Raw genomic sequence first — 27568 nt, 5'->3', positions numbered from 1 at the left:
ATAATTTAATTGTGAAAAGTATGGAATAAAACACAAAGAGAGGTTTCACGATGTTAAATGCAATATAGTTACAAATTGTACATAATCATTGAATAAGCATTTGTTTACTTTACTCTATTCTTTATTATTGTTATTTTTTTTAAAAACATGTCCGAAATAAACAACACCAATATTACTATACTAAACAAATTAACTGTATTTTTTTTTTTTTGCTGGGAGTATTTTCCTTTTTATAGATATTTTTTCACCCATGTTTTCCACTAATGAACATAAATACTGTTATTTGTCAAAAGTACATAATAATAAATTAACGGACTCAAGCAAGTATATAAAGTGTTTTATGAAGGGAATAAATGAGCCATTATTTATTAAGGCAGCCAAATGCACATAAATAGCAATATCAATTGCTTCCAATGCAGAATCGTAATTAATTTATTTATTTATTGACCATTGCACTATTTTTTTTATTATTTGAGATGTATATATATATATATATATATATATATATATATATATATATATATATATATATATATATATATATATATATATATATATATATATATATATATATATATATATATATATATATATATACATTTATATACCACTTTCAATACAAATAAACGTCCGTGCATCAGCCAATGAAAATATAAAAAAAAAAAGTAAAAAAAAAAAAGTTTGATTTGTACAATTTACTAAACATCACTGGTTAATATCAATAAAATCACACATTTTGCATTTGACGCCTTCAAAAAAACTTACAAATCCTTTCTTATTGTTGTGAGCTGCAGGGACATGTTCCGTTACAGTACGCGATACTGTACTATATACTGTACATGCACGGTGCGCGTGAAAGTTCCGCTATCGCTTCGAGCGCAACTTTTTTTCAGTTTTTTTTTTTTTTTGCGAGAAGAATATTTTTTCGGACAAAAATCACAACTTTTGCACACTTGCATGAGAAAGTATTGATAGGAGCGAGCGGAGAGAGGAGAAAAAAAGGGATGTTGCACCTACTTGTGGCCAGTTTCCGTGCCCTGCCTTTGGACCTCATGGTGTCCGTCTCTCGGCGTGGGTTTGTTTGGATTTTTTCTCCGATCCGCTTTTCTCCTTTTTTTTTTTTTTGTTAGTTTTTTTCTCCCCAGCTCTCCTCTATCCGTTTACTTGGAGTTTCTCAATCCCAAGCGCGCTATCTCTCCAGCATTGTCAGTCCGGACACCTTCGCGCATGCGCACAAGCCTCCGAGGTCTGCCGGCTGCACTTGCCAGTGCAAGTTTGGCGCTATCGATCACTTTGATTAATCACCCCGGAAAAAAGTCATCAAGGTGCGCATTTTGGATGGTTTTTGTGACACTTTTGTAAAATTGTTTAAACCTAAAAACAACATTCACTTGTATGTATTAACTTCTTTAACATGCAATTTATTTATTAAATTATTTAATAAATAAATTGCATGTTAAGTACAAAATAAAATAAAAAAAATTATGCATTATTTAATTTAAATAATGCATCATTTTTTTCCCCCGAAGGCTTTTCAGTTTTCAGCATTCATCATAAATGAGTTTATAACTGTCTTTTTTCAATAACTGCACTTTAATGTATTGTTATGCATGTTTGAAATGAACTAAATAATTATATTATATGGCAAGGCGACTATCAATACGTTTTTAGGTCTTAAGATAATGTATTTATAATTTATGAATGATGCAAAAAAAAAAAGGGGGACACATTTCATCTGTTTAAAAACACTTCAGAAAAATGCAGTACAGAAAAAATCGAAACAACTGGTTCTTTAGGATATAACTAGTTTTAGTAAGTAACAATTTCAAAACACAATTGTACTTTCATCTTTTTATTGTTTTATGAACTCTGTGGAGCAAAAAAAGTGCTGACAAAGCCAAAACACCCTGCCAGCCATTTATATATATATATATATATATATATATATATATATATATATATATATATATATATATATATATATATATATATATATATATATATATATATATATATATATATATATATATATATATATATAATTTTTATTTAAATAATCAAAATATGTTTATTATTTTCCTTTTTATTATAACATGCCCTGTTGGACGCTCCCGTGCCCTGTGAGCGCTCGCCCCCGACTCGTTTGCGTGCACGCACTCGGGAGCATTCTGCGCGTTCACGTGCCAGCAAGTTTACGCACATGCATTGGAACTATTTTGGGCCTCAAAATGTGCAAATATGTAAGGACAAATAATAACACTTATTAGTGCTTGCGCCATAGAGAACCAAATCATTTTAATGACGTCATAATGATTGTATAGTTGTTTGACTTAACAGCAGATTCTTTGAATTTATTGAAAATATGTGTTTTTGTTTTTTTTAATATTACTCGTTTCTCGAAATTACAGCAAAATGTGCCGTGCCATAAATTAATTTTAGTTAGAATATTTTGCACAAAAATGTCCCCAGAGAACATTTTAGGTTTAAAATATACTGCAAAATTGCCCAATAGGATACATAATGTTATTTTTCAAATATAGATTTAGGAGAGGCAACGCACAATAAAGTGAAGTATGATAATTAGGAGAGGAAATAACACAATAGAGGGATAGTTAGAAGAGGAAACAGACCGAAAGTGGAGTTTATTACATAAAAATATATAATATTGACTCGTCGCTTTTTTGCTGGCTAGAAATGCTTTATACTACACTGCCCTCTAGTGGATGGTTAACTGTGGAGATGAGAAAGTGGTTCTGATGAGGAGCAAAAATGATCCAAATTCATTCAAACTAACAAATGGAGGCCATTTTCCCTAAATCTCTTTTTATTTTTGTACTCATTTCCGATACAGCAGCATTACATGTTTTTGGTTCACAAAGCATCAAACAGCATCCAAACAGTGTGACTTGATACTAATAACCCTTCCCCCTCGACAAGCTCTTATAAAGACGATACGGTGAAGGATTATGAAGACAATTTGTGGAGTTGCCAATGTGGCCTGACATACGCAAGACAAGCGCTTCATAAACTCATCCCCATCCACTCAGCTGATGCTCTTGTGGCGCATCAGCTCTGTGAACCCAGGCAAGAAATCAATGGGAGGAGTCGATCAGGTTTATTTACCTCCATTTCCTGGAACAGCACAGGGCAAGATGGTGGTTAAATTCCCGGTTGCAGGGCAGTTAATTGTTCTTCTGAATGGACGAGACGCTTCCCGCAAAAAAGAATCCTGGTGTCATCAGTGACAGACACATTGCATTTATTTTATAATAAGGAGTAAATATCACTCAGTTTAAAATGCGAAGCATTTTGAGCTTGGATACAAAAGACTCAATTATCACATGTCTTGTTTTGGACCTTTAGGATTTGCCGTCCCCAAGAGATTAGGACAGGTTATGAATTCCATGATAAGGAGGCAACGTCCTGTTCAAACACGTTCCCGGGCTGTTTGGTCCCGACATTGATGTCCCTCAGTCCCGGATTCTTTTATTGTACCTCTTTTTTCCCTAAAAAAAAAAAAAAGACTTTGCAGTTCATGCACATACATTGCATTGGGCCCCATTCGGCAATAACTTCCTAACTTTTCCTCTTATCTTTTTCTTTCTAAGTGATTTCCTAAGAGGAGTCCATTCAAATTCATGACGTGTTCTTAAACGACCAAATTGTTCCCACCTGCCGTTCTCCACTTGCTGAATGCCAAATGGTTAGCGCGTGCGTGTCTATCATAATTTGCATATAAACACACCCTTATTTCCCCAATATGCATACGTAAACACCCTTAATTCCATAATTTGCATAGGTAAACGCCCGTTAATTCCCCATATAAGGGCACAATATATGCATACGTAAACACCCTTAATTCCATAATTTGCATAGGTAAACGCCCGTTAATTCCCCATATAAGGGCACAATTCCGGCCGAAAAGCCAAACATCAAACACATGGAAAAAACACTAACATATTACATAAGAGAAATTTGTATTATCCCACGGGGAAAATACATAATGTCAAAACGTAAGTTTAAGAAAGGGGGGACCGCTGACGTAGCCTAAAGCGTTCAAATAAATATTTTGTCACTTCGGGCAAATAGGTCTACATGGTCGTGAAATATGCGCTCCCTCCCCAGGGCACGATCTGCGGCATCTTGCAGTAGCAGCAAAAGCATTGCTATTGTGTGAGTTGAGTCTTTTAAAGAGTCACCAATCACTAAATCAACGCCCCGGTAATTGATGAGTGTGTGTGTGTGTGTGTGTGCATGCACGCACACAATATTTTGAAATGTCTATATATTGCTCATTTTGCTATATGTCTGTCTGTCTGTCTGTCTGTCTTATCTATAGCTATATCTATCTCTATCTATCTGTATATCTCTCTATATATATCTATATCTATCTCTATGTATGTATGTATGTATGTATGTATGTATGTATGTATGTATGTATGTATGTATGTATGTATGTATGTATGTATGTATGTATGTATGTATCTATTTATCTATCTATATTCATTTAACATTAGATCATAGAAGTAAGGGAACTTGTCACACTTAAGAACAAATAGGCCACCCTAAGAGTGCCCTGGAGCACTCGTAGATTTTATTCTTACCTACGAACAAAATCCCAGCTAAGAAAACATTGGTGAATACAAAAATCTCCTTAAAAACTTCGTAAGTGGGCCTAAGAACAACATTTTTTCTCAAGAACGGTTGCTGAATGGGGCGCATTGTTTCTAGGAACAGGACTTACGTAGTTGTGGCGACAGGACCAGTCTGGATGCTGCTGGGCATGAAGTCGCCTCTCTTCCTCAGCTTGTTCGTAAAACTTGGACTTCTCCTTTTCAGGTAGCACATGCCACTGTGTATGTACACAACATGTTGGCAATTATTGGCAAGATCTGAACATTATTCGAGACATTCTAGTACCCAGCAGGCACAATATATTAAAACAACGTTGAGAACTTGTTGAATTAGGTCCTGACGTTGAGGAACTCAAACCTAACGCACTTTTTGACGACGTTTAACCAATGTTGGGTTCTGACGTGGATTAGACCATTATATTTTAGTAATTTCACAAACAATAACTTACAACACAAATACAACCTTGAAAAAACGTACTTGTTGACGTTGTCTATTCTAGTGTTTTTTAACCACTAGAGTGCCGTGAAATACAGTCTGGTGTGCCGTGGGAGATTAGCTCATTTCACCTATTTGGGTTAAATGTATTTTTTGCAAAGCAGTAATTATAGTCTGCAAATTATGTGTTGTTGTTGAGTGTCTGTGCTGTCGAGAGCTCGGCAGAGTAACCGTGTAATACTCTTCCATGTCAGTAGGTGGCAGCCGGTAGCTAATTGCTTTGTAGATGTCGGAAACAGCGGGAGGCAGTGTGCAGGGAAAAAAGTGTAATGCTTAAACCAAAAATAAATAAAAGCTGAGTGCCCCTAAGAAAAGGTATTGAAGCTTAGGGGAAGGCTATGCAGAACGAAACTAAAACTGAACTGGCTACAAAGTAAACACAAACAGAATGCTGAACGACAGCAAAGACTTGCTGTGAAGCAAAGACGGCATCCACAAAGTACATCCGAACATGATATGACAATCAACAATGTCCCCACAAAGAAGGATAAAAACAACTGAAATATTCTTGATTGCTAAAACAAAGTAGACGCGGGAAATATCTCTCAAAGGAAAACATGAAACTGCTACAGGAAAATACCAAAAAAAGAGAAAAAGCCACTAAAATAGAAGCGCAAGACAATAACTAAAACACTACACACAGGAAAACAGCAAAAAAATCAGAATAAGTCACGGCGTGACAGTACACCTACTTTGAGACAAGAGCTATATTGATGCATGGTTGGTTATGGTTTAAAGTCATATCCAACAATTGCGACAAGGACATTTTACTGTCACCTGAGTTTTGTTTTTTAATGATTTCTGCTGGTGGTATGCCTCCAGATTTTTTAAACGCAAAAAATGTGCCTTGGCTCAAAAAAGGTTGAAAAACACTGTTCTATTCAATGTCAGGTTGTGACGTTGATTTGACCACTGAACTTTGGTCATTTCCCAACCAACAACAAGGATCCAACGTTGTTGCAAAGTCAGTTTTAAAAAACAGAGATGTATAATCAACCTTGTATCAATGTCTTGTGCCTGCTGGGTAGGTGCCACTTTTTTTTGGGGGGCTCATCCTTCACTTTCAGCATGAGTGAAGAACGTGTGAAGAATGCACTACCGACCTGATAACACTTGATAAGTCCGAAAGAGAAATAAATGATATAGTATTATCTGCTCGCATATGCTACCAGATGTTGTTTGAGCACACTGCAGCTAGTCCTGCAAAGTCCCAGCAAAAAGTCACTTGTCAACCTTCGTAAAATATTTTCATAACTTTTGGGATGATACATGGACTTAGAACTCGTTAAATGACACCTCTGTCATGTCCTGAGGGGATCTGTATCATTTTCAATGGCACTAAGCAATTGTGAAGAGGCTGCCACACAACAAAACTACAAATGCAGACTTTCTTCACGGAATTACTGCTATCATGGCAGAAACAGGAAAACAACAAAAAAAGTTGTTTCTGAGGATATTAGGAAATTAGAAAAAGAGAGGCTACCCGGATAAAAGGACAGTCAAGGATCAACATTGGCCCGGCTTTCAAAGACGAGGAGGGATTTCGGACCGATGCTGCCTTGGCTCTGTTCATGCTTGCCTAGTAGTACCTTTTGATGCTCAAATCAAAATGCTAATGCCAATGTGAGCTATCGGAAATTTGCGTGATAGCAATAAATAGCTACCAGCTTGATAATTCGTAGTTCCACACTGACCCGACCAGTCACGCAACAAACTCAAAAGTACTGTATAAAGAAAAAAACGCAAATATAAAGTTTGAGTAAAATATGTAGGTTCCTACTGTGGAAGGATCAGTAATAATGAATAATTGTGGTATTATCATGTCAGTTTGTATATACGTGACAGTAGTTTTTGACTCTAAAAATACAACCAAACACATAAAGTAAATATGTAATGTAATGTATTAACATGCATATACATAATAATATGGTTCACAGACGAATCACAACATTCATTATTTCCTTCAAAAACAACAACACTACCACTCCTGGCAGACTTTGAGACAACATAATAAAATAATCACATACTGTACAATGTTTGCTCTCACTGGGATGCTGACTGATGGGGTGTTCAAATCTTCCCGCTTAGATGAAGAATCAATTATAATCCTCTCGCAGGTAAAAAAAAAAGTAGCGTGTAGTAGTGAGCGTCTTTGTCGCCATCTACGGGTATAAGTTGAATGTCAAAGATGACCAACTCCTCGGTTTATGTTCGTATCCTTCTTCAGGTGAAAGGCATGAATTACAAAACCCAAATCCAGTGAAGTTGGCACGTTGTGTAAATCGTAAATAAAAACACAATACAATCATTTGCAAATCCTTTTCAACCTATATATAATTGAATAGACTGCAAAGACCAGATACTTAACGTTCAAACTGGCAAACTTTATTTTTTGCAAATATTGGCTCATTTGGAATTTAATGCCTGCAAAATGTTTCAAAAAAGCTGGCACAAGTGGCAAACAAGACTGAGAAAGTTGAGGAATGCTCATCAAACACTTATTTGGAACATCCCACAGGTGAACAGGCAAATTGGGAACAGGTGGGTGCCATGATTGGGTATAAAAGCAGCTTCCATGAAATGCTCAGTCATTCACAAACATGGATGGGGCGAGGGTCACCACTTTGTGAACAAATGCGTGAGCAAATAGTCAAACAGTTTAAGAACAACATTTCTCAACGAGCTATTGCGAGGTATTTAGGGATTTCACCATCTACGGCCCGTAATATCGTCAAAATGTTCCGGGAATCAGGAGAAATCCCTGCACATAAGCGGCAAAGCCGAAAACCAACACTGAATGCCCATGACCTCCAATCCCTCAGGCGGTACTGCATCAAAAAGTGACATCAGTGTGTAAAGGATATCACCACATGGGCTCAGGAACACTTCAGAAAATCACCATCAGTAACTACAGTTCTTCACTAAATCTGTAAGTGCAAGTTAGAACTCTACTATGCAAAGCGAAAGCCATTTATCAACAACACCCGGAAACGTCGCCGGCTTTGCTGGGCTTGAGCTCATCTAAGATGGACTGATGCAAAGTGTAAAAGTGTTCTGTGATCTGACGAGTCCACATTTCAAATAGTTTTTCGAAACTGTGGACGTCGTGGACTTTCAGACCAAAGAGGAAGAGAATCATCCGCAAAGTTCAAAAGCCAGCATCTGTGTTGGTATGGGGGTGTATTAGTGCCCAAGAAATGGGCAACTTACACATCTGTGAAGGCACCATTAATGCTGAAAGGTACATACAGGTTTTGGAGCAACATGTTTCCATCCAAGCAACGTTATCATGGACGCCCCTGCTTATTTCAGCAAGACAATGCCAAGCCACATGTTACAACAGCGTGGCTTCATAGTATAATAGTGTGGGTACTAGACTGGCCTGCCTGTAGTCCAGACCTGTCTCCCATTGAAAATGTGTGGCGCATTATGAAGCCTAAAATACGACAACGGAGACCCCGGACTGTTGAACAATTTAAGCTGTACATCAAGCAAGAATGGGAAAGAATTCCACCTGAAGAGCTTCAAAATGGGTCTCCCAAACGTTTACTGAGTGTAACACAGTGGTAAAAATGCCCCCCTGTCAACTTTTTTGAGATGAGTTAATGATTATTTGAAAAAATAAATAGTTTCTCAGTTCAAACATTAAGTATCTTGTCTTTGCAGTCTATTCAATTGAATGTCAGTTGAAAAGGATTTGCAAATCATTGTATTCTGCTTTTATTTACGATTTAAACAACGTGCCAACTTTGCTGTTTATTTATTAATTTATTTTTCAAAATCTGTCCTGTCCAGCCACTTTAATAAATGTTTGGGTAGAATTTTATCAAACAAAACCAGTTTTCTTTTAGGTAATGTAGACATTTATCGGAGCGGTTTATCTGTTTTATCCAGGAATGTAGTTAATCATACAACTGGAACTCAATGTTATTAAATAAAAGGGGCTGATTTTGAATTGAGAATCGTTTTGAAATGAGAATCGAATCTGAATCACATCATGTGGTTCCCAAAGATTCCCAGCTCTAGTATGTATGATCTCAGATGGCGCCCCCTGCTGGCTAAAATTCTGATCCAGACCTCCAATATTTCGTTGGACTCGTGATGCTGGCGTCTTGCAAAAAATCCGACTTACCGTTCAGTCCTTAAAGACTGAACTCCTGCCCGCCCTTAAATGCCCCAAAATTGTTTGACCTGGGTAGTAAAACACACTTACCATCTTTCCTAAGGTCTCGTTTATAACAGCAATATTTGTTGAGGAAGACCTGTCCTTGACGGCCTGTCTATGCTCCTTGGAGAATAACATGAATGCATTTAGGGGCTTCTTGACATAGGTTTTCTCCGTGTAATGGTCGTCTACTTTTTTGGTTTTCTTTCTGCAATGAGAAAAAAATAAAAATAAAATACATTGGCTGCATCTGATAATGATATTATGTAATAATGAAAAACACAATTAAAAATACATTGCCGTGGACAAAAAGGCTATTTACAGATCCCAGTTTTCTTTTGGTCTTGGGCACGTTACAAATGCTTTGTCATAATTTCTTATAATTCACAGTTTTTCAGCAGTCACAAGTGTTAGCTGCAGCCTGTTTAGAAAATAAAAAAATATCAAATTGACCCCCAATTCCTTAAGTTTTTTCAGTATGTTACCATTGGTGGAAACAGTTTTGACACAGTCCATTTCTCTGGGTATCTGGCTTCCTCCCATGTCCCCCAAAAGGTTCCGTACAACTGTAGTCATCCCATTCGGCCCTGTACATGCCGAGCCTCGAACCCGCGGCTACACAACCCCTATGTGAGTCAAACATGCTGGCCAGTCGGCTAAAAAAAAGACCAGACTCCCGAACCACTGACCAGCATAGCTCTTCATGTGGTTTGTTGGTTGAAATTAAACGGGTTCCACTGTACTTTAACAGGTTGAAAATTGCACAAAAAAATACAACAACAAGACATTTATTATCATTCGTGATTTAAAAGAGCAAGTTACACTAATAAATGTCAATATTTTTCACAATTACAAATTTAAATTAAGATTGTAGATTTCATCACAAAGTTTGAAAGTATTGAACATCACCAATGCTAATCAAAAAGCATGTATAAGGCATATCCAATGTATATTAGCATCGAGCTAGCTTAAAACATTTTAAATTTATTTTTTTTAAAGTGAAACCTTACTTTTGAGCATTTTATCGGCCGTGTTTGCTTTGTTGGCATGGAAAATGTGAATACGTCCGTTTGCCCGACAAGTGCTTGAGCCGGAACCGGACGGGACGTGACCAAAAATTATTGTGCCAACTGTTCTCATTTTACGTAAATCTGTGCTTGGTGGTAGTAGAGTTCGGTCAGCACGTACTGGGGACAGTGACAAAATTCAGGGTTTAGGGATGGGTACTGTTCAGATCTGAACCGATACGTTACCGATTCCTTTTATCTGGGAATCGATACCGGTACTCAATGGTACCAATTGTATGTACTTTTGTGTGTGTTAATAAATGTTGTTTTTAATAATAAAATGTAACTTTCTAAAAAAAAATTGCTGTTTATGATAACTACTGTCCAGTTGAAATACAGTGTCTTCTTTTATTATTACAGTTCTCAGTCTCAATTACAGTTGCAAGTCCAAGACATTAGGTGGCAGTAGTGTACAGTTTATGGCAGGCCTGCGCAATTATTTTGCCTCGAGGGGCCATATTTTAGAGAAAAATACATGTCTGGGGGCCAGCATGTCTATTTTTAGGAACACTAATACAAAACCTCACAATAATGTCGAATTGAATGCTAAAAACGTTATGACAGACCGTCTTAAAAAACGGAATGGAATTTAAATTTTTTTGACTGAATGAGACACCCAGAATGTACATGAAAATAAAGAATGCGGGATTTAAAATATTAACTATGAACGGTAAAACACTGAATACTGACAACATATGACTGTCACACCCCCTCTCAATCGACATATTTTACAATCAAGCGAAACGCAACAAAAATGCCACAAACACAGCGAAATATGAACGCAAAGGGTAAAAAAACGCCCACCTACAATCTGATACATCTGATTTACCACTAAGCTTTAGAACTTTGTTGTAAAAATCTCCTTCCGCGTCTGTCCCTGACACCCGCATTTGAGGCTGACACTCTGTGGAAACGCTCCCCACCCACACTGCTTGGTGCCTCGTCTGAGCTGCTGTGACTTAGATTACCATAGTAACTAATTAGATTACCATAGTAACTAGTATATCATGCAGAAGCGCAGATTCCAACAATTGAAATACTCTGTATAGTTCAAGACTTACGGTCATTTGAAAACATCACTGCACATCATAATGGCAGCTACAGTTTCCATCTTAAAGATTTAAAAAAAAATATTTGGGAATGTCCGGCGGGCCAGATTGAAAAGCTTAACGGGCCACATACGGCCCCCGGGCCTTAATTTGCCCAGGCCTGGTTTATGGTGTGTTGGCTAGTCGGATCAGTCTTTTCCTGGCTCATCTGTGGTTGCGCCCTACAAAGTGTCAACGCTGTGAGTATTCTACTTACTAAGCACCAGCTGTTTGATTGTAACTTGCATCTTAAGTTAAAGTACCAATGATTGTCACACACTAAGTGTGGTGACATTTGTCCTCTGCATTTCACCAATCCCTTTGTTCAACCCCTGGGGAGTGAGGGGAGCAGTGAGCAGCAGCGGTGGCCGCGCCCGGGAATAATTTTTTTGCTGATTTAACCCCCAATTCCAACCCTTGATGCAGAGTGCCAAGCAGGGAGGTAATGGGTCCCATTTTTATAGTCTTTGGTATGACTCGGCCGGGGTTTGAACTCACAACCTACCGATCTCAGGGCGGACACTCTAACCACTAGGCCACTGAGTAGTTGTTGTTTTTGTTCACAAATTCTGAGGTGTTGAAATCAGTAGCACGTCGATAGCAAAGTTAATGTATTGGCATCAACATAGCACATTTTCGGAAAAGTGGCGCCTTACTCAACGTACATTGGAGCATATTTTTAAACAATTTCTTTGTCGGCATTGAAAATTGCAACATTACTTAGAGGTAGTTTGGCTGAGTCCGCTCTCAGTGCTGCTGGAGTAATCGCAAAGTGCCCAAGTACGAAACGTCGGGCGTGACGTTACGCGCAACCAAGGTATACCGTAAGATGGCAACATTGGATTTTGCGTAAATTGGTGCCCGGTATAAACGTTGGGATTCAGTCGGTACCGGGTTTGGTACCCATCACGAGTGACGAAGCAGGAAGGGGCTAGGAATACGTTTGCGGTAAATTTCCTATTATGCGCCCTGTCATTCAGTAACAGCTGCAAACAGGGAGAAGCAGTGCACTGACTTGCAAACAATGGCTTTAAATTTGATCATTTTATAAAACTGTTTGAAATATGAACACAAGCTTTATGTAATACAGCAATTCATCTAATCAAATAATGAGAAATATTCTTACTTTATCTTGGGGATATTGGCGGGAAGAGGAGGAGTAACGTTAGAAGGGGCTGTAACTTTGTACAAGAGTTCTCCATTCCTAGATGAGAGATAAAAGATAACAGAAGAGATAACAGATGTGTGTGTGTGTGCGTGTGAAGTTGCAGTAAAATATTTCAAAGTGTGCGTTACATACAATAATCCAACAGGACGCATGTTCATGCCATTAGGCAGCATCACCTCTGGTACAAAGTTGGTCTGGAGAATAAACACAGAAAAGAGAACTGTTATTGTGGTAATAAAACATCAGTATATTTCATAACTTGGTACATCTGCCTCGAAATGAATAAGGGTTGTGGTTTTAAAACTGTATGAAATAGGACGCAAGACTCCAAGCACTATGCCCGAAACCCAATTCTCCTCCTTATTAACCCGTAAGCCAACGTCAGCAATATTTAGATCAGTGGTGTCAAACGTACGGCCCGAGGGCCGGATCAGACCCGCGAACAGGTTTTATCCGGCCCGCGGGAGGAGTTTGCTAAGTATAAAAATGTACCTGAAATTTTTTAATGAAAGAAACAGCTGTTTTAAATGTGGATGTCGCAATAGTAATTCTTTGTATCTTTGTAGATGATGCTACATATGTACAAAATAAACCACATGATGTTAGTGCACCAGTCGAGGAAAATGATAGAACTACATAAATAACATCCTGGGACAGCGTGGCGAAGTTGGTAGAGTGGCCGTGCCAGCAATCGGAGGGTTGCTGGTTACTGGGGTTCAATCCCCGCCTTCTACCATCCTAGTCACGTCTGTTGTGTCCTTGGGCAAGACACTTCACCCTTTGCCCCTGATGGGTGCTGGTTAGCGCCTTGCATGGCAGCTCCCTCCATCAGTGTGTGAGTGTGTGCGTGAATGGGTGAATGTGGAAATACTGTCAAAGCGCTTTGAGTACCTTGAAGGTAGAAAAGCGCTATACAAGTATAACCCATTTATCATTATCATTATTACTTTGATTACAGTACAGTACTTATTTTATCTCGATAGATTGAAAATTAACACCAATGAGTTGACTGATGAATATTATCACATCATTTATTCAGAAAATATAAATAACGACAAATAAAGACAGAATATTATTAACCGCAACATGTAAGTGTAAAAAAAAAAACAACAACATTGATTTATACAATTTCAGAATGTGCTTGTTCTGCGTGGCAAAGTTGGTAGAGTGGCCGTGCCAGCAATCGGAGGGTTGCTGGTTACTGGGGTTCAATCCCCACCTTCTACCATCCTAGTCACGTCCATTGTGTCCTTGAGCAAGACACTTCACCCTTGCTCCTGATGGCTGCTGGTTAGCGCCTTGCATGGCAGCTCCCGCCATCAGTGTGTGAATGTGTGTGTGAATGGGTGAATGTGGAAATACTGTCAAAGCGCTTTGAGTACCTTGAAGGTAGAAAAGCGCTATACAAGTATAACCCATTTATCATTTATTTAAACAAAGAAAACAATCTGAAGTTGTCTTTATTTTTAAGTTATCGTGCCGTGATATTACCAGATTTTACCTATCTACTCCCACTTGGGAGTAGATTTTTGTCCATGTGGCCCCTGATCTAAAATTAGTTTGACACCCCCGATTTAGAAGATACAATATGGACAATAGTTGCATTAGCTCGCGGTTTTAAAATCAAAAAACAATATCTATAATATCTTATTTTCAATAAGTTCAAAATGTTTATCATAATTCTTGTGAAGTGAATTATATTTATATAGCGCTTTCTCTAGTGACTAAAAGCGCTTTACATAGTGAAACCCAACCTAAGTTACATTTAAACCAGTGTGGGTGGCACTGGGAGCAGGTGGGTAAAGAGTCTTGCCCAAGGACACAACAGCAGTGACTAGATGACGGAAGTGGGGATCGAACCTGGAACCCTCAAGTTGCTGGCACAACCACTCTACCAACCGAGCTATACCTTCTTCTTTGTACTTTGTAATTACTTTGTGTTTGAACAGTTTCTTAAACTAAATCATATTAGTACTTCTGTGGTTAATCCATTCGATATTTTAATTCCACTGAAGTTAAGTCTTTATTTTTTAATTATCGTGCCGTTATTTTTACCAGTTCGGCCCACTTAGGAGTAGATTTTTCTCCTGATCTAAAATTAGTTTGAAACCCCTGATGTAGAAGATACAATATAGACAATAGTTGCATTAGCTTGCGGTTTTAAAATAAAAAAACAATATCTAGAATATCTTATTTTTAATAAGTTTAAAATGTTTATCATAATTATTCTTTGTACTTTGTAAATACTTTGTGTTTAATAAGTTTAATATGTTTATCATAATTCTTCTTTGTACTTTGTAAATACTTTGTGTTTGAACAGTTTCTTAAACAAAATCATATTAGTACTTATGTGGTTATTAATCCATTCAATATTTTAATTCCACTGAAGTTAAGTCTTTATTTTTAAATTATCGTGCCGTTATTTTTACCAGTTCGGCCCACTTAGGAGTAGATTTTTCTCCATGTGGCCCCCGATCTAAAATTAGTTTGACACCCCTGATTTAGAAGATACAATATGGACAATAGTTGCATTAGCTAGCGGTTTTAAAATCAAAAAACAATATCTAGAATATCTTATTTTTTATAAGTTTAATATATTTATCATAATTCTTCTTTGTACTTTGTAAATACTTTGTGTTTAATAAGTTTAATGTTTATCATAATTCTTCTTTGTACTTTGTAAATACTTTTGTGTTTGAACAGTTTCTTAAACTAAATCATATTAATAATTATTTGGTTAATCCATTCCATATTTTAATCCCACATACCGATGATATACTAAAGGTCTTAAAGGGGAACTGCACTTTTTTTTGGAATCGTTCACAATCATTATGTAAGACATGACGACATATTATTAAAAATAAAAATAAAAAACATTTTAACTCCTAAATAAACATAAATAAATGTCCACTTAGAGCAGAATCTTCTATTCCGCCCATAAAACCCAATTAATAACCATCCAAAAAGTGCCAATAATACTCTATTTACATTTCATGACTTGAATATTAACCATGTATTAGAGATATTGTTATCAAAAAGCCCTAACGCAGACAGCCGTGATCACCAGCTTGAGTGCCAATGTTGATCAGCTGCTTACTCGCTTCTTTGCTAATACACGTTTATTGTATATTATAAGTCATGCCTCTCACCTGGATATTAGAAGGATGAGGACGTATTCCGACAAATTGGTACACTTTTGACAGCCAATTTATACCCGGTAATGTCGAGAACGACATGAAGACGTTTGGTTCCATCCCCTTTTAGTGAGAATTATGTGTCATTCTTCATCGAAATGGGAATATATTAATGTCCTATCAGTCGGCATCCTAATGGCAGCAGACCTTGTACTGTAAGTGATGTTTTATTATGTTTGTTGGCTCTCATGAAGTCTGCATTGAGTAATAATCAGTGATGTTGGGGGTAAAAAAAGCCAACGTTGTGATGCGTTTTTGAAATTAATGCGTCACATATGCTTAAAATGATCAAAATACGTAAATATTACATGTTATTATAAATGTGCCTTGTTACTACATTACATATATACTTACATCATGTACAATACAGGCCAAAAGTCTGGACACACCTTCTCCTCATTCAATGCGTTTTCTTTATTTTCATGACTATTTACACTACCGTTCAAAAGTTTGGGGTCACCCAAACAATTTTGTGGAATAGCCTTCATTTCTAAGAACAAGAATAGACTGTCCAGTTTCGGATGAAAGTTCTCTTTTTCTGGCCATTTTGAGCGTTTAATTGACCCCACAAATGTGATGCTCCAGAAACTCAATCTGCTCAAAGGAAGGTCAGTTATGTAGCTTCTGTAACGAGCTAAACTGTTTTCAGATGTGTTATTATGATTGCACAAGGGTTTTCTAATCATCAATTAGCCTTCTGAGCCAATGAGCAAACACATTGTACTATTAGAACACTGGAGTGATAGTTGCTGGAAATGGGCCTCTATACACCTATGTAGATATTGCACCAAAAAACCAGACATTTGCAGCTAGAATAGTCATTCACCACATTAGCAATGTATAGAGTGTATTTCTTTAAAGTTAAGACTAGTTTAAAGTTATCTTCATTGAAAAGTACAGTGCTTTTCCTTCAAAAATAAGGACATTTCAATGTGACCCCAAACTTTTGAACGGTAGTGTACATTGTAGATTGTCGCTGAAAGCATCAAAACTATGAATGAACCCATGTGGAGTTATGTACTTAACAAAAAAAAGGTGAAATAACTGAAAACATGTTTTATATTCTAGTTTCTTCAAAATAGTCACCCTTTGCTCTGATTTCTGCTTTGCACACTCTTGCCATTCTCTCGATGAGCTTAAAGCACACCTGAGGAGTGAAAACCATTTCAGGTGACTACCTCTTGAAGCTCTTTGAGAAAATGCCAAGAGTGTGCGAAAAAGTCATAAGAGCAAAAGGTGGCTATAGTGAAGAAACCAGAATATAAAACATGTTTTCTGTTATTTCACCTTTTTTTGTTAAGTACATAACTCCACATATGTTCATAGTTTTGATGCCTTCAGTGACAATCTACAATGTAAATAGTCATGAAAATAAGGAAAATGCATAGAATGAGAAGGTGTGTCCAAACCTTTGGCCTGTACTGTATATACAATCTTAATGGAGGTGTTTGAATTTTATTTTAAGGGCTTTCTTTATAGGCAGAATACGGCGGCTCCCTTTGGCTCCACTGTAAGCAGACTTTTAAACATATTTATTTACGAGTTAGAATGCATTATAAAAAAAAGACATCCGTCGTCATGTCTTTTATAAGGATTGTGAACGATAGGCAACATTTAAAAAAAATAAAATGCAGTTAAATTAATTTTCTCTTGAGGTTATATTTCTCCTCTTTTGTTGAGACAAATTGTCGTACATTCTTGGCTAGCAGGTTATAATTTCCTTTGTGCATACTGTTAGCTGTTTACTAATTCCCTATAATGTTGCATTTCAACATTTCTATTCAATAAATAAAGGCTTAGAGTGTTCACAGTATCTCAATATTACTATTGGCGGAATGCATTATTAGCCGCCTCTTCCTTGCATATTTTTACTCTTCAGAACACAAAGAAATGAGGAAAAACGTGTGTTCGAGTCTCAAAAAGAATTCTTGCAATTGATTCCAAAAAATCCCAAACATGCAAAAAAGAAAAAAAAAGAAAAAAAAGTGCAGTTCCCCTTTAACCTTTCCAGAGAATTGGGACACAGCGTGCTCGATGTGGACGGGCGAAGACAAGGGGTAAGGAGGAGGATTGGAATAGTCTTTTTAAATTTCAATTAGGCATAATATTGGTAAATACGTTTTTAGCAATTGCACTCCAAATTTGCTGATATACAGTCGTGGTCAAAAGTTTACATACACTTGTAAAGAACATAATGTCATGGCTGTCTTGGACTTCCAATAATTTCTACAACTCTTTATTTTTTTGTTATAGAGTGATTGGAGCACATTATTGTTTTTCACAAAAAAACATTCATGAAGTTTGGTTCTTTTATGAATTTATTATGAGTCTACTGAAAATGTGACCAAATCTGCTGGGTCAAAAGTATACATACAGCAATGTCAATATTTGGTTACATGTACCTTGGCAAGTTTCATTGCAATAAGGCGCTTTTGGTAGTCATCCACAAGCTTCTGGCAAGCTTCTGGTTGAATTTTAGACCACTCCTCTTGACAAAATTGGTGCAGTTCAGCTAAATTTGTTGGTTTTCTGACATGGACTTGTTTCTTCAGCATTGTCCACACGTTTAAGTCCGGACTTTGGGAAGGCCATTATAAAACCGTAATTCTAGCCTGATTTAGCCATTCCTTTACCACTTCTGACGTGTTTGGGGTCATTGTCCTGTTGGAACACCCAACTGCGCCCAAGACCCAACCTCCGGGCTGATGATTTTAGGTTATCCTGAAGAATTTGGAGGTAATCCTACTTTTTCAATGTCCCATTTACACTCTGTAAAGCACCAGTTCCATTGGCAGAAAAACAGGCCCAGAATATAATACTACCACCACCATGCTTGACGGTAGGTATGGTGTTCCTGTGATTAAAGGCCTCACCTTTTCTCGTCCAAGCATATTGCTGGGTATTGTGGCCAAACAGCTACATTTTTGTTTCATCTGACATCACATGGACAAAGATAAGACCTTCTGGAGGAAAGTTATGAGATCAGATGAAACAAAAATTTAGTTGTTTGGCCACAATACCCAAAATAAATTCATAAAAGAACCAAACTTCATGAATGTTTTTTGTGAAGTATGTGCTTCACAAAAAAATAAGAGTTGTAGAAATTATTGGAAACTCAAGACAGCCATGACATTATGTTCTTTAAAAGTGTATGTAAACTTTTGACCATGACTCTAATGACCCTGAAAGTTTTGTGATTGACGGTGAGGGGGCAGGAAGATGAATTCCAAACCCGGTTGAGGCATATCTCACCTGGCCCTGGACATGGGCAAGTGTCTCAATGCTCTGGGGAAGTGGTTGCAGATTCTGATGATTCATTGGTACAAAGTGCATGCTGGGAGCAGCCATCACCGGGTTTGGTTGCATGAAACTGTTTTGTATGGGAACAAAGCCATTATAGCCCCTGTGCTGGCTGCCCACTGGCTGATCGTTGTTGTTGTTGTTGTACCTTGGCCCAGCGGGTCGTGGCGGTGGAGCAGGATTGTGAGGAAGACATTGTGAGGCAAAACCTGGCATTTCCATATCCCTGTAAAAAATAAACGACAACCTCTTCTGTTATATAAGCCCAGAGCATTTTAACATCTGGTCTCTTCTGGGTTATTTGCGTAAGTTTGCATAGGATGTTGCTTTAATGACTGATTAGTGATTTCTTTGATGATCGAAGAGGAAACATCTCTGAATTGAACAGTTATAAAATGAATAATCTTCTTTAATCCTTTGATGTATATCTACTCAACATCAGCCACCTGGTTTAGTGCTTTTAGATCAGGGTTGCCAAACTTTTGCCTGTAATTAGTGATGTAATGTCAGTGTTTCCCATAAACTGCCAATATACCTGTGGCGGTGGGGGCGTGGCTATGAGCGTGGTCACCATGGCATCATCGAGTAATTTGCATAATTTACTACAATGATTTGATTTTCTCTAAAAAGGCTCAAAAAATGTAAACTTACTAATTAATAATAACAGTTTTGTTTTAAACGTCCATCCATCCTATGGGCGTGGTCACCATGGCATCATCGAGTAATTTGCATAATTTACTACAATGATTTGATTTTCTCTAAAAAGGCTCAAAAAATATAAACTTACTAATTAATAATAACAGTTTTGTTTTAAACGTCCATCCATCCTATGGGCGTGGTCACCATGGCATCATCGAGTAATTTGCATAATTTACTACAATGATTTGATTTTCTCTAAAAAGGCTCAAAAAATGTATACTTACTAATTAATAATAACAGTTTTGTTTTAAACGTCCATCCATCCATCCATCCATTTTACAATATAATTACAACACTTTATGTACATATTTATATACAGATTTGAACAATAAGTTATTCACTGAAATATATTTATTAATTGTGGTTCTTAAAAAAAAGATATCTTATAAAATATAAAAGATAAAATGTGTCAAAGATCTGCCCCTTTAATTAGTGCATATTAAATAATTTAACTTTAGCCTACTACTACAACCATATTATTTACCAGCAACATAAAGTGAAATAGAGGCGTCCTGCCACAGTCAGCAACAAATAAACAGAAAAGAGTAGTGGTGGTAGATAGACACAGAGCTTCATCAAACATCTGATCCACTGAACAAAGAGCTCCAAAAATATTGAACTTTAGACTGCCATCAGTTTTACTCCCTACACTTAACCATGTGTTTCCTACTGCCTGCAGACTATGCACCCTTTGTTATATACACATGTTGTGTTTCTAATATAAATACATTTAATAAAGTCAAATACAAATAAGGCAACAAGAGAAGTATCCTACACTTCTCTTTTGTAAAGTAAATCTGAACAGCCGATATGGGCATCTACATCAACTATATGATTTGCCTGAGAAGCTGGAGAGGACAAAAAAATAAAAAAAATAAAAAAATTAAATAAAAAAAAAATTAAAAAAATTAATTTGTGGCGGACGTAATTCTTTCGTGGCGGGCCGCAACAAATAAATGAATGTGTGGGAAACCCTGAATGTAATTAGATAACACTTTTAATTAAATGTAATATTTAAATCAACACACTAACTTCAAAACTGTAAAGAATACTGAACTTAATATTTGTACTTACTATTTAGGGGAACACCTCTCATCTCACCACACATTCAGATAGGCACTCATAATTCATATTCATATTTTCTGCTGGACTGTGATGAGGTTGCGACTTGTCCAGGGTGTACCCCGCCTTCCGCCCGAATGCAGCTGAGCTAGGCTCCAGCACCCCCCGCGACCCCAAAAGGGACAAGCGGTAGAAAATGGATGGGATGGATTTTCTGCTGGATCTACTTTTTTTATTATTTTTTTTTTTTTTACATATACTGTAATATTGTACATGGTAATTGGAATTTGTTATATATTGTATATCCATCCATCCATCCATCCATTTCTACCGCTGTCCCTTTTGGGGTCGCGGGGGGTGCTGGAGCCTATCTCAGCTGCTTTCGGGCGGAAGGCTGCGTACACCCTGGACAAGTCGCCACCTCATATTATATAAAATATATTATAATATAATATCATAATATATCATTATATATTATATACTGTATATATAACATGTAAATATTACATATATGTTATATTTTATGTTGCTCCTATGGTACATTTTTAGTCTAATACCTGCATTATCCTTTCCATCTTTACCCTTTCCATCCTTTGAAACTGAGCTACTTTGTGGAACAATGTCCCTATGTTATATTTTATGTTGCTACTACGGTACATTGTTAAGTCTAATACCTGCATTATCCTTTCCATCCTTACCCTGTGTGGAATAATTTCCTTTGTGGATCAATAAAGTCTGTCTAAGTCTAAACACACAAAACAACACTTGTTTTCAAAACACAGCAGAGCGCTGAATGTAACGTAACAACGATCATTTTGTACGAGAAAAAATATGATGGATTTACAATATTATCAGGGACACTTCAGTTTGTTATAACAAGAATTAAAAGACGCTAACAGACCGAACAACAACACATACATTATTAACAGTCCCCATCACTACAATATGAAGTATAAACAATAAAACATTGAATATTAAAGGATGTGTGAACCACTCCTACCTTGTTTACTTTCCTGAGGACATCCTAAAAATGTTGTAATCCATCAGAAACATCAACCACAGCTAAAATGCTCCAAACATGTGTGGAGAGTGTGTGTTTTAAATATGACCCATCAAAGTGGATTCAAATGGGTCTAATTTTAAATTGTGTGAAACACTTAAGAGTATTTAAAAAAATAATGTATACAATGACCACATAGTTCAATGGCCAGGTTGTTTTGTGTACTACATTTATATCCTTTCTGTGTTGATCATTAATCATTTGCACAAGTGGCAAAGGTTGTCTGAATTGGTACCTATATATTTATTCTGTTGCATTAGCTAATGGTGTAACATGAATGGTCATCAATGGATGGCAACATGTTTGCAATCTTTCAACCTTAATATCATCAAAAAATCTTCTTGGGACCTCCCGTGGTCCAAGTTGTGGACGCCTGCATGCTGTATTTTGGGGGCCCCTGTTTTAGATATTTTCCAAAAAACAGTAATCAGTACTTTTCCGGGTGCTTTGATTCTTGCATTCTTTCATGAGTCTCTTTGATTATGTGTCTTCTTTGATAATATCTATTTTAATTGAAATAAAGATCATTTTGATGCCTGTCATGTCCTTTGTAAAACGCAACTAGCCAGAAGTGTGTAATTAGGCATATGCCCCAAGTACTCAATCACAAATAGCTCACAAGTATTTTAACCAAATCTACTCATTGTGAAATACACACCAAACGGTTTCCAAACTTTTTGACATGGGGGCCACAACAAATTGGTCGGGGGCCAAAGACATGCATGTAAGGTATATTATACATTATATATATATATATACGATTGTAGCTGAGATAGGCTCCAGCGCCCCCCGCGACCCCGAAGGGAATAAGCGGTAGACAATGGATGGATGGATGGATGGAGATATATATATATAAAAAAAAAAATATATATATATATATATACATATATATATATATATATATATATATATATATATATATATATATATATATATATATATATATATATATATATATATATATATACATATATATATATACATATATATACATATATATATATATATATATATATATATATATATACATATATATATATATATATATATATATATATATATATATATATATATATATATATATATATATATATATATATATATATATATATATATATATATACATACATATGTATACATATATATATATATATACATACATATACACATACATATACATACATATACATATATATACATATATATATACATATGTATACATATATATATATATATATATATACATACATATACACATACATATACATACATATACATATATATACATACATATATACATACATATATATATATATATATATATATATATATATATATATATATATATATATATATATATATATACATATATATATATACATATACATATATATATATATACATATATATATATATATACACATATATACATATATATACATATATATATATATATATATATATATATATATATATATATGTATATATATGTATTATATATATATATATATATATATATATATATATATATATATATATATATATATATATATATATATATATATATATGTGTATACTAAGTTAAGTTAACTTAACTTAATATACATTATATATATATGTGTGTGTAGTATATATATAATATATTTGTATTTATTATGTTCTGAAGTTAGTGTAATGATAGAGATTAAATATATATGTAATTAAATAAAGCATGTAAATAAATTTGACATCCAAATCACTTTGGAGTCAGTTTTATGGAAAAATCTGTTTTTTTTAAATTATATACTCCAACACTATATGCTGTCTCATTCTGTGCCTTTTGTGTTCATACTATTCACATTTCTACAGCTAATTCTACACATAATCGACAACTACAATGATTTAAGTCTGAGTATTAATTTCATACCAAATTTAAAGAGGAAAGTTTGTAGAAAACATGTAGAAATACAGTGTAACCTGTGATAAAGCCCAATTTCTGAGGGAAATTACCAATACACCGTCATGTGGGTGCGCGTACACAAATACACACAGCAAAGTGTTGATTACGACGTTACAGAAATTATTTGTACAAAAATAAAGAAGGTAGGTTTTACAAAATTATCAATAGGAGACAACTCAGTTTGCATTGATTTAGACGTGCTATAGCTAACAAACTGAACAACAAAACATCACTTATTAAAATAAAACCCCATCATCCTGATAACACTGCAATATGAAATATAAACGATGAATCATTGAATATTAAGAGTATGAATATTAAGAGTACCGGTATGTGAAAGTTCGACTCCTACCTTGGCTTTTTCCGTGATGACCTCCTTAACATCTAAACATCAAACACAGCTAAAATGCACTAAACGTGGCAAAGTTCAACGAGGGTGTTTTGCATATTACCCATCATGCTTTGTAGTGGATTTAAATATATAGGGTGTCATTTTTAAATTGTGTATGGTGATTCGACATTTTTTTTATAATACCCACATAGTTCAGTGGGAAGGTTGTGTTTTGTGTACACATGTGTTACTTTCTGTGTTGTTTGTTCTTGTATTAACACCATGAGTGGCAACTGTTGTTTAAATTGTAGCATATAAATTTAATGCTTTGCTCATTCAAAACCAATACATTCTGATGGTGGACTTATAATTTTGCTAACATTGTCCACAAGATGACAGCATGTTTGCTGTGGTAAAACTGCAACAGTATTCATATGTGCCAAGGGCCAGATTTCATGTTTACCTCAGCTCGTCTGATGACACTTGGCCCGCAGGCAGTAGTTTGGACACCCCTGATCTATTAGAGATCCACCGATTGTCGGCGCCGATATTTTAATTTTGTAGCCCATCAGTAAAAAAAATATTTAGTGAAGTAGATAGTAGTAACCACTGCTCAAGCACCAGCCCTTTTGTTCTGCATGAGAAACGTTTTCCTTTTAATGTATCTATTTTTTAAGGACAAGAATGACTTTGCGGTGAGGTGGCGACTTATCCAAGGTCGTATACCCCGCCTTCCGCCCGAGTGCAGCTGTCCAGACCCTGAGAGTGACAAGCAAAGGAAAATGGATGGAATATAATTACTCCCCAAATGTGTTTTTAGTTGCTTGTGAGAATTCTTCAAATTGTTGCCGGGTAATCCAGTTTTTGTCCTTCTTCCCTGGCGTCTTTTCGGCCCCGTTTTGTCTGTTTTTGCTACTGCAGCGCTCAAGCTGCTCGACAAGGTGGATGGACAGGATGAGGACAAAAAAGATATGTGTGCCAAAAATCTGAACTTATTGTAAATATCTTGACTAATAGGGGACTTATTATATCAGTAAAGAGCACGCAGCAGCTCGCACAGTATCATACTTTCTGTAAAATCCAGGAAGACATGAACTCAGCCAGCTTGAAAAATGTCTCAACTATAAGCTACATGATTGTTTTTATTCAAACAAATTTCAACACGAGGAAACCTTAGATTCATAAACTGCTATAACATTGAGTTAGTGGCGAGTTATTTTGATGTAGAGAACTTTAGTTCAAGTCCAGGCCATGAAATAATATATACACTACATTGCCAAAAGTATTTGGCCACCCATCCAAATGATCAGAATCAGGTGTCCTAATCACTTGGCCCAGCCATAGGTGACCATCCAATTAGCCCACGTACAGTACGCAGAGAGCTTCATGGAATGGATTTCCACGGCTGAGCAGCTGGATCTAAGCCATACATCACCAAGTCCAATGCAAAGTGTCGGATGCAGTGGTGTAAAGCATTCTCTGGAGTGATGAATGATGCTTTTCCATCTGGCAATCTGATGGACGAGTCTGGGTTTGGAGGTTGCCAGGGGAACGGTACATTTCAAACTGCATTGTGCAGAGTGTGAAATTTGGTGGAGGAGGAATTATGGTGTGGGGTTGTTTTTCAGGAGTTGGGCTTGGCCCCTTAGTTCCAGTGAAAGGAACTTTGAATGCTCCAGGATACCAAAACATTTTGGACAATTCCATGCTCCCAACTTTGTGGAAACAGTTTTGGAGCGGGCCCCTTCCTCTTCCAACACGACTGTGCACCAGTGCACAAAGCAAGGTCCATAAACCATGGATGACAGAGTCTGGAGTGGATGAACTTGACTGGCCTGCACAGAGTCCTGACCTGAACTCAATAAAACACCTTTGGGATGAATTAGAACGGAGACAGAGAGCAAGGCCTTCTCGACCAACATCAGTGTGTGACCTCACCAATGCGCTTTTGGAAGAATGCTCGACAATTCCTACAAACACACTCCGCAACCTTGTGGACAGCCTTCCTAGAAGAGTTAAAGCTGTAATAGCTGCAAAAGGTTGACCGACATCATATTGAACCCTATGGGTTAGGAATGGGATGGCACTTCAAGTTCATATGTGAGTCAAGGCATATGGCCAAATACTTTAGGCAATATAGTGTATATATTGTTTTTCGCTATCCCATTTGTTTTACAGCTTGGGGTCAGGGGCTGCACTCGGGTGTAAGGCGGGGTACACCCAGGGAAAGTCACCACCTCATCGGAGGGCCAACAAAGATAGACAACATTTAGACTCACGTTCAAACATTAGGGCCAATTTAGTGTTGCCAGTCAGCCTAACCCCAGGTACCCCAAGACTACTATTATTCTTATTGGATAGTAGTCTGTTTATTTCAATTGTTAGTTTTTTTTTCTTTATTGCCTGTTGTGTAATTTTATCTCATTTTATTATTTATTTATTTTTACCCCATATTTGTTCCCACTACCGCACCTTAAATTGGAGTCCTTAATCTCGTTATATGCAAATATAATGACAATAAATTCTATTCTATTCTATTCTATTCTTTAGAAGTGGGAGGAAGCCGAAGTACCGGACGAGAACCCAGGCAGTCGCAGCCTGGAGAACGTGCAAACTCCCCACAGAAAGACCCCGAGCCTGGTGATCAAACCCCAGACTTTCTCGATTTTGTATTTATTTGAAAAATCCCATATTTTCACAAATTTTAGTAAAAATTGCTCCTCTGACCCACTAAATAAAGTTGATTGTGAAATCCCCCGATGTTTTTGGTGCTAAATGAACCACAACATTAATGCCACAAAAAACATTGTCGCAATTGGTCCGACGTTTACTAAAGAAAGATGTTGAACAAAACAACTAAAAGTCTTGTCCAGCTGATTACTGTCATGTTTAGCTAACTTTTACTGCAGATGTAAATTGGCTCCTTGACTACTAATAATCGGTATTGGCATTAAAAAAACAACATTATCGGTCGATCTCTAGTGAAAATGCAACATTTATTAATTTTCTACGTGTTCTGGGTCACAGGTGCTAAGAGTTTACACAAGTTATTTACCTAACGTTGTTCTTCAAAATGATTAATACACCTCCAATCCAAAGAGAGATAATCCCAGAGTTGTATTGAGATGGTTTGATTGTTGTTAAATTCCCATTGGTTTGACAATCCCATACAGGGATTAAAGTTGGTTAAGGTACTTACTGTGGTAATTTCCAGTGTAGGTTTGGTACCTTAGTTGTGACTGTTGTATGCGCTTGCCTTTTTTGTCTGCAAATCCATGTGATGTGTGCAGGAGACTTAAATTTTGATGCTGAGAACTGTCTCTGCAAGCCCTTCTCACTCACATCAACAATGCCGTCAAAGACTT

At 36.5% G+C, this 27568-nt stretch overlaps 1 protein-coding gene across 3 annotated transcripts; it reads right to left on the bottom strand.

The window, feature by feature from the left end:
• Positions 1–2808: 2808 nt before the first annotated feature.
• On the bottom strand, positions 2809–27568 carry LOC133663917 (transcription factor 7-like 1). Of its 3 annotated transcripts, XM_062068648.1 has the most exons (8): positions 24225–24290; positions 19261–19338; positions 19065–19182; positions 12751–12812; positions 12577–12654; positions 9344–9503; positions 4745–4852; positions 2809–3506 (listed from the first exon to the last, which is right to left on the bottom strand). In XM_062068648.1, the coding sequence occupies exons 1-8, from the start codon at positions 24254–24256 to the stop codon at positions 3471–3473; spliced, it is 672 nt and encodes a 223-aa protein (XP_061924632.1). In that variant the 5' UTR covers positions 24257–24290; the 3' UTR covers positions 2809–3470. The 3 variants fall into 3 exon arrangements, with proteins under 3 accessions (XP_061924632.1, XP_061924630.1, XP_061924631.1); XM_062068646.1 differs by lacking the exons at positions 19065–19182; positions 24225–24290 and adding an exon at positions 27403–27568; XM_062068647.1 differs by lacking the exon at positions 19065–19182 and having other exon boundaries at positions 24225–24267.

This window comes from Entelurus aequoreus, linkage group LG13 (genome assembly GCF_033978785.1).
Source record: "Entelurus aequoreus isolate RoL-2023_Sb linkage group LG13, RoL_Eaeq_v1.1, whole genome shotgun sequence".
In the NCBI taxonomy this organism is placed as follows: Eukaryota; Metazoa; Chordata; class Actinopteri; order Syngnathiformes; family Syngnathidae; genus Entelurus; species Entelurus aequoreus.
This window is presented reverse-complemented; position numbering and strand designations above follow the sequence as displayed.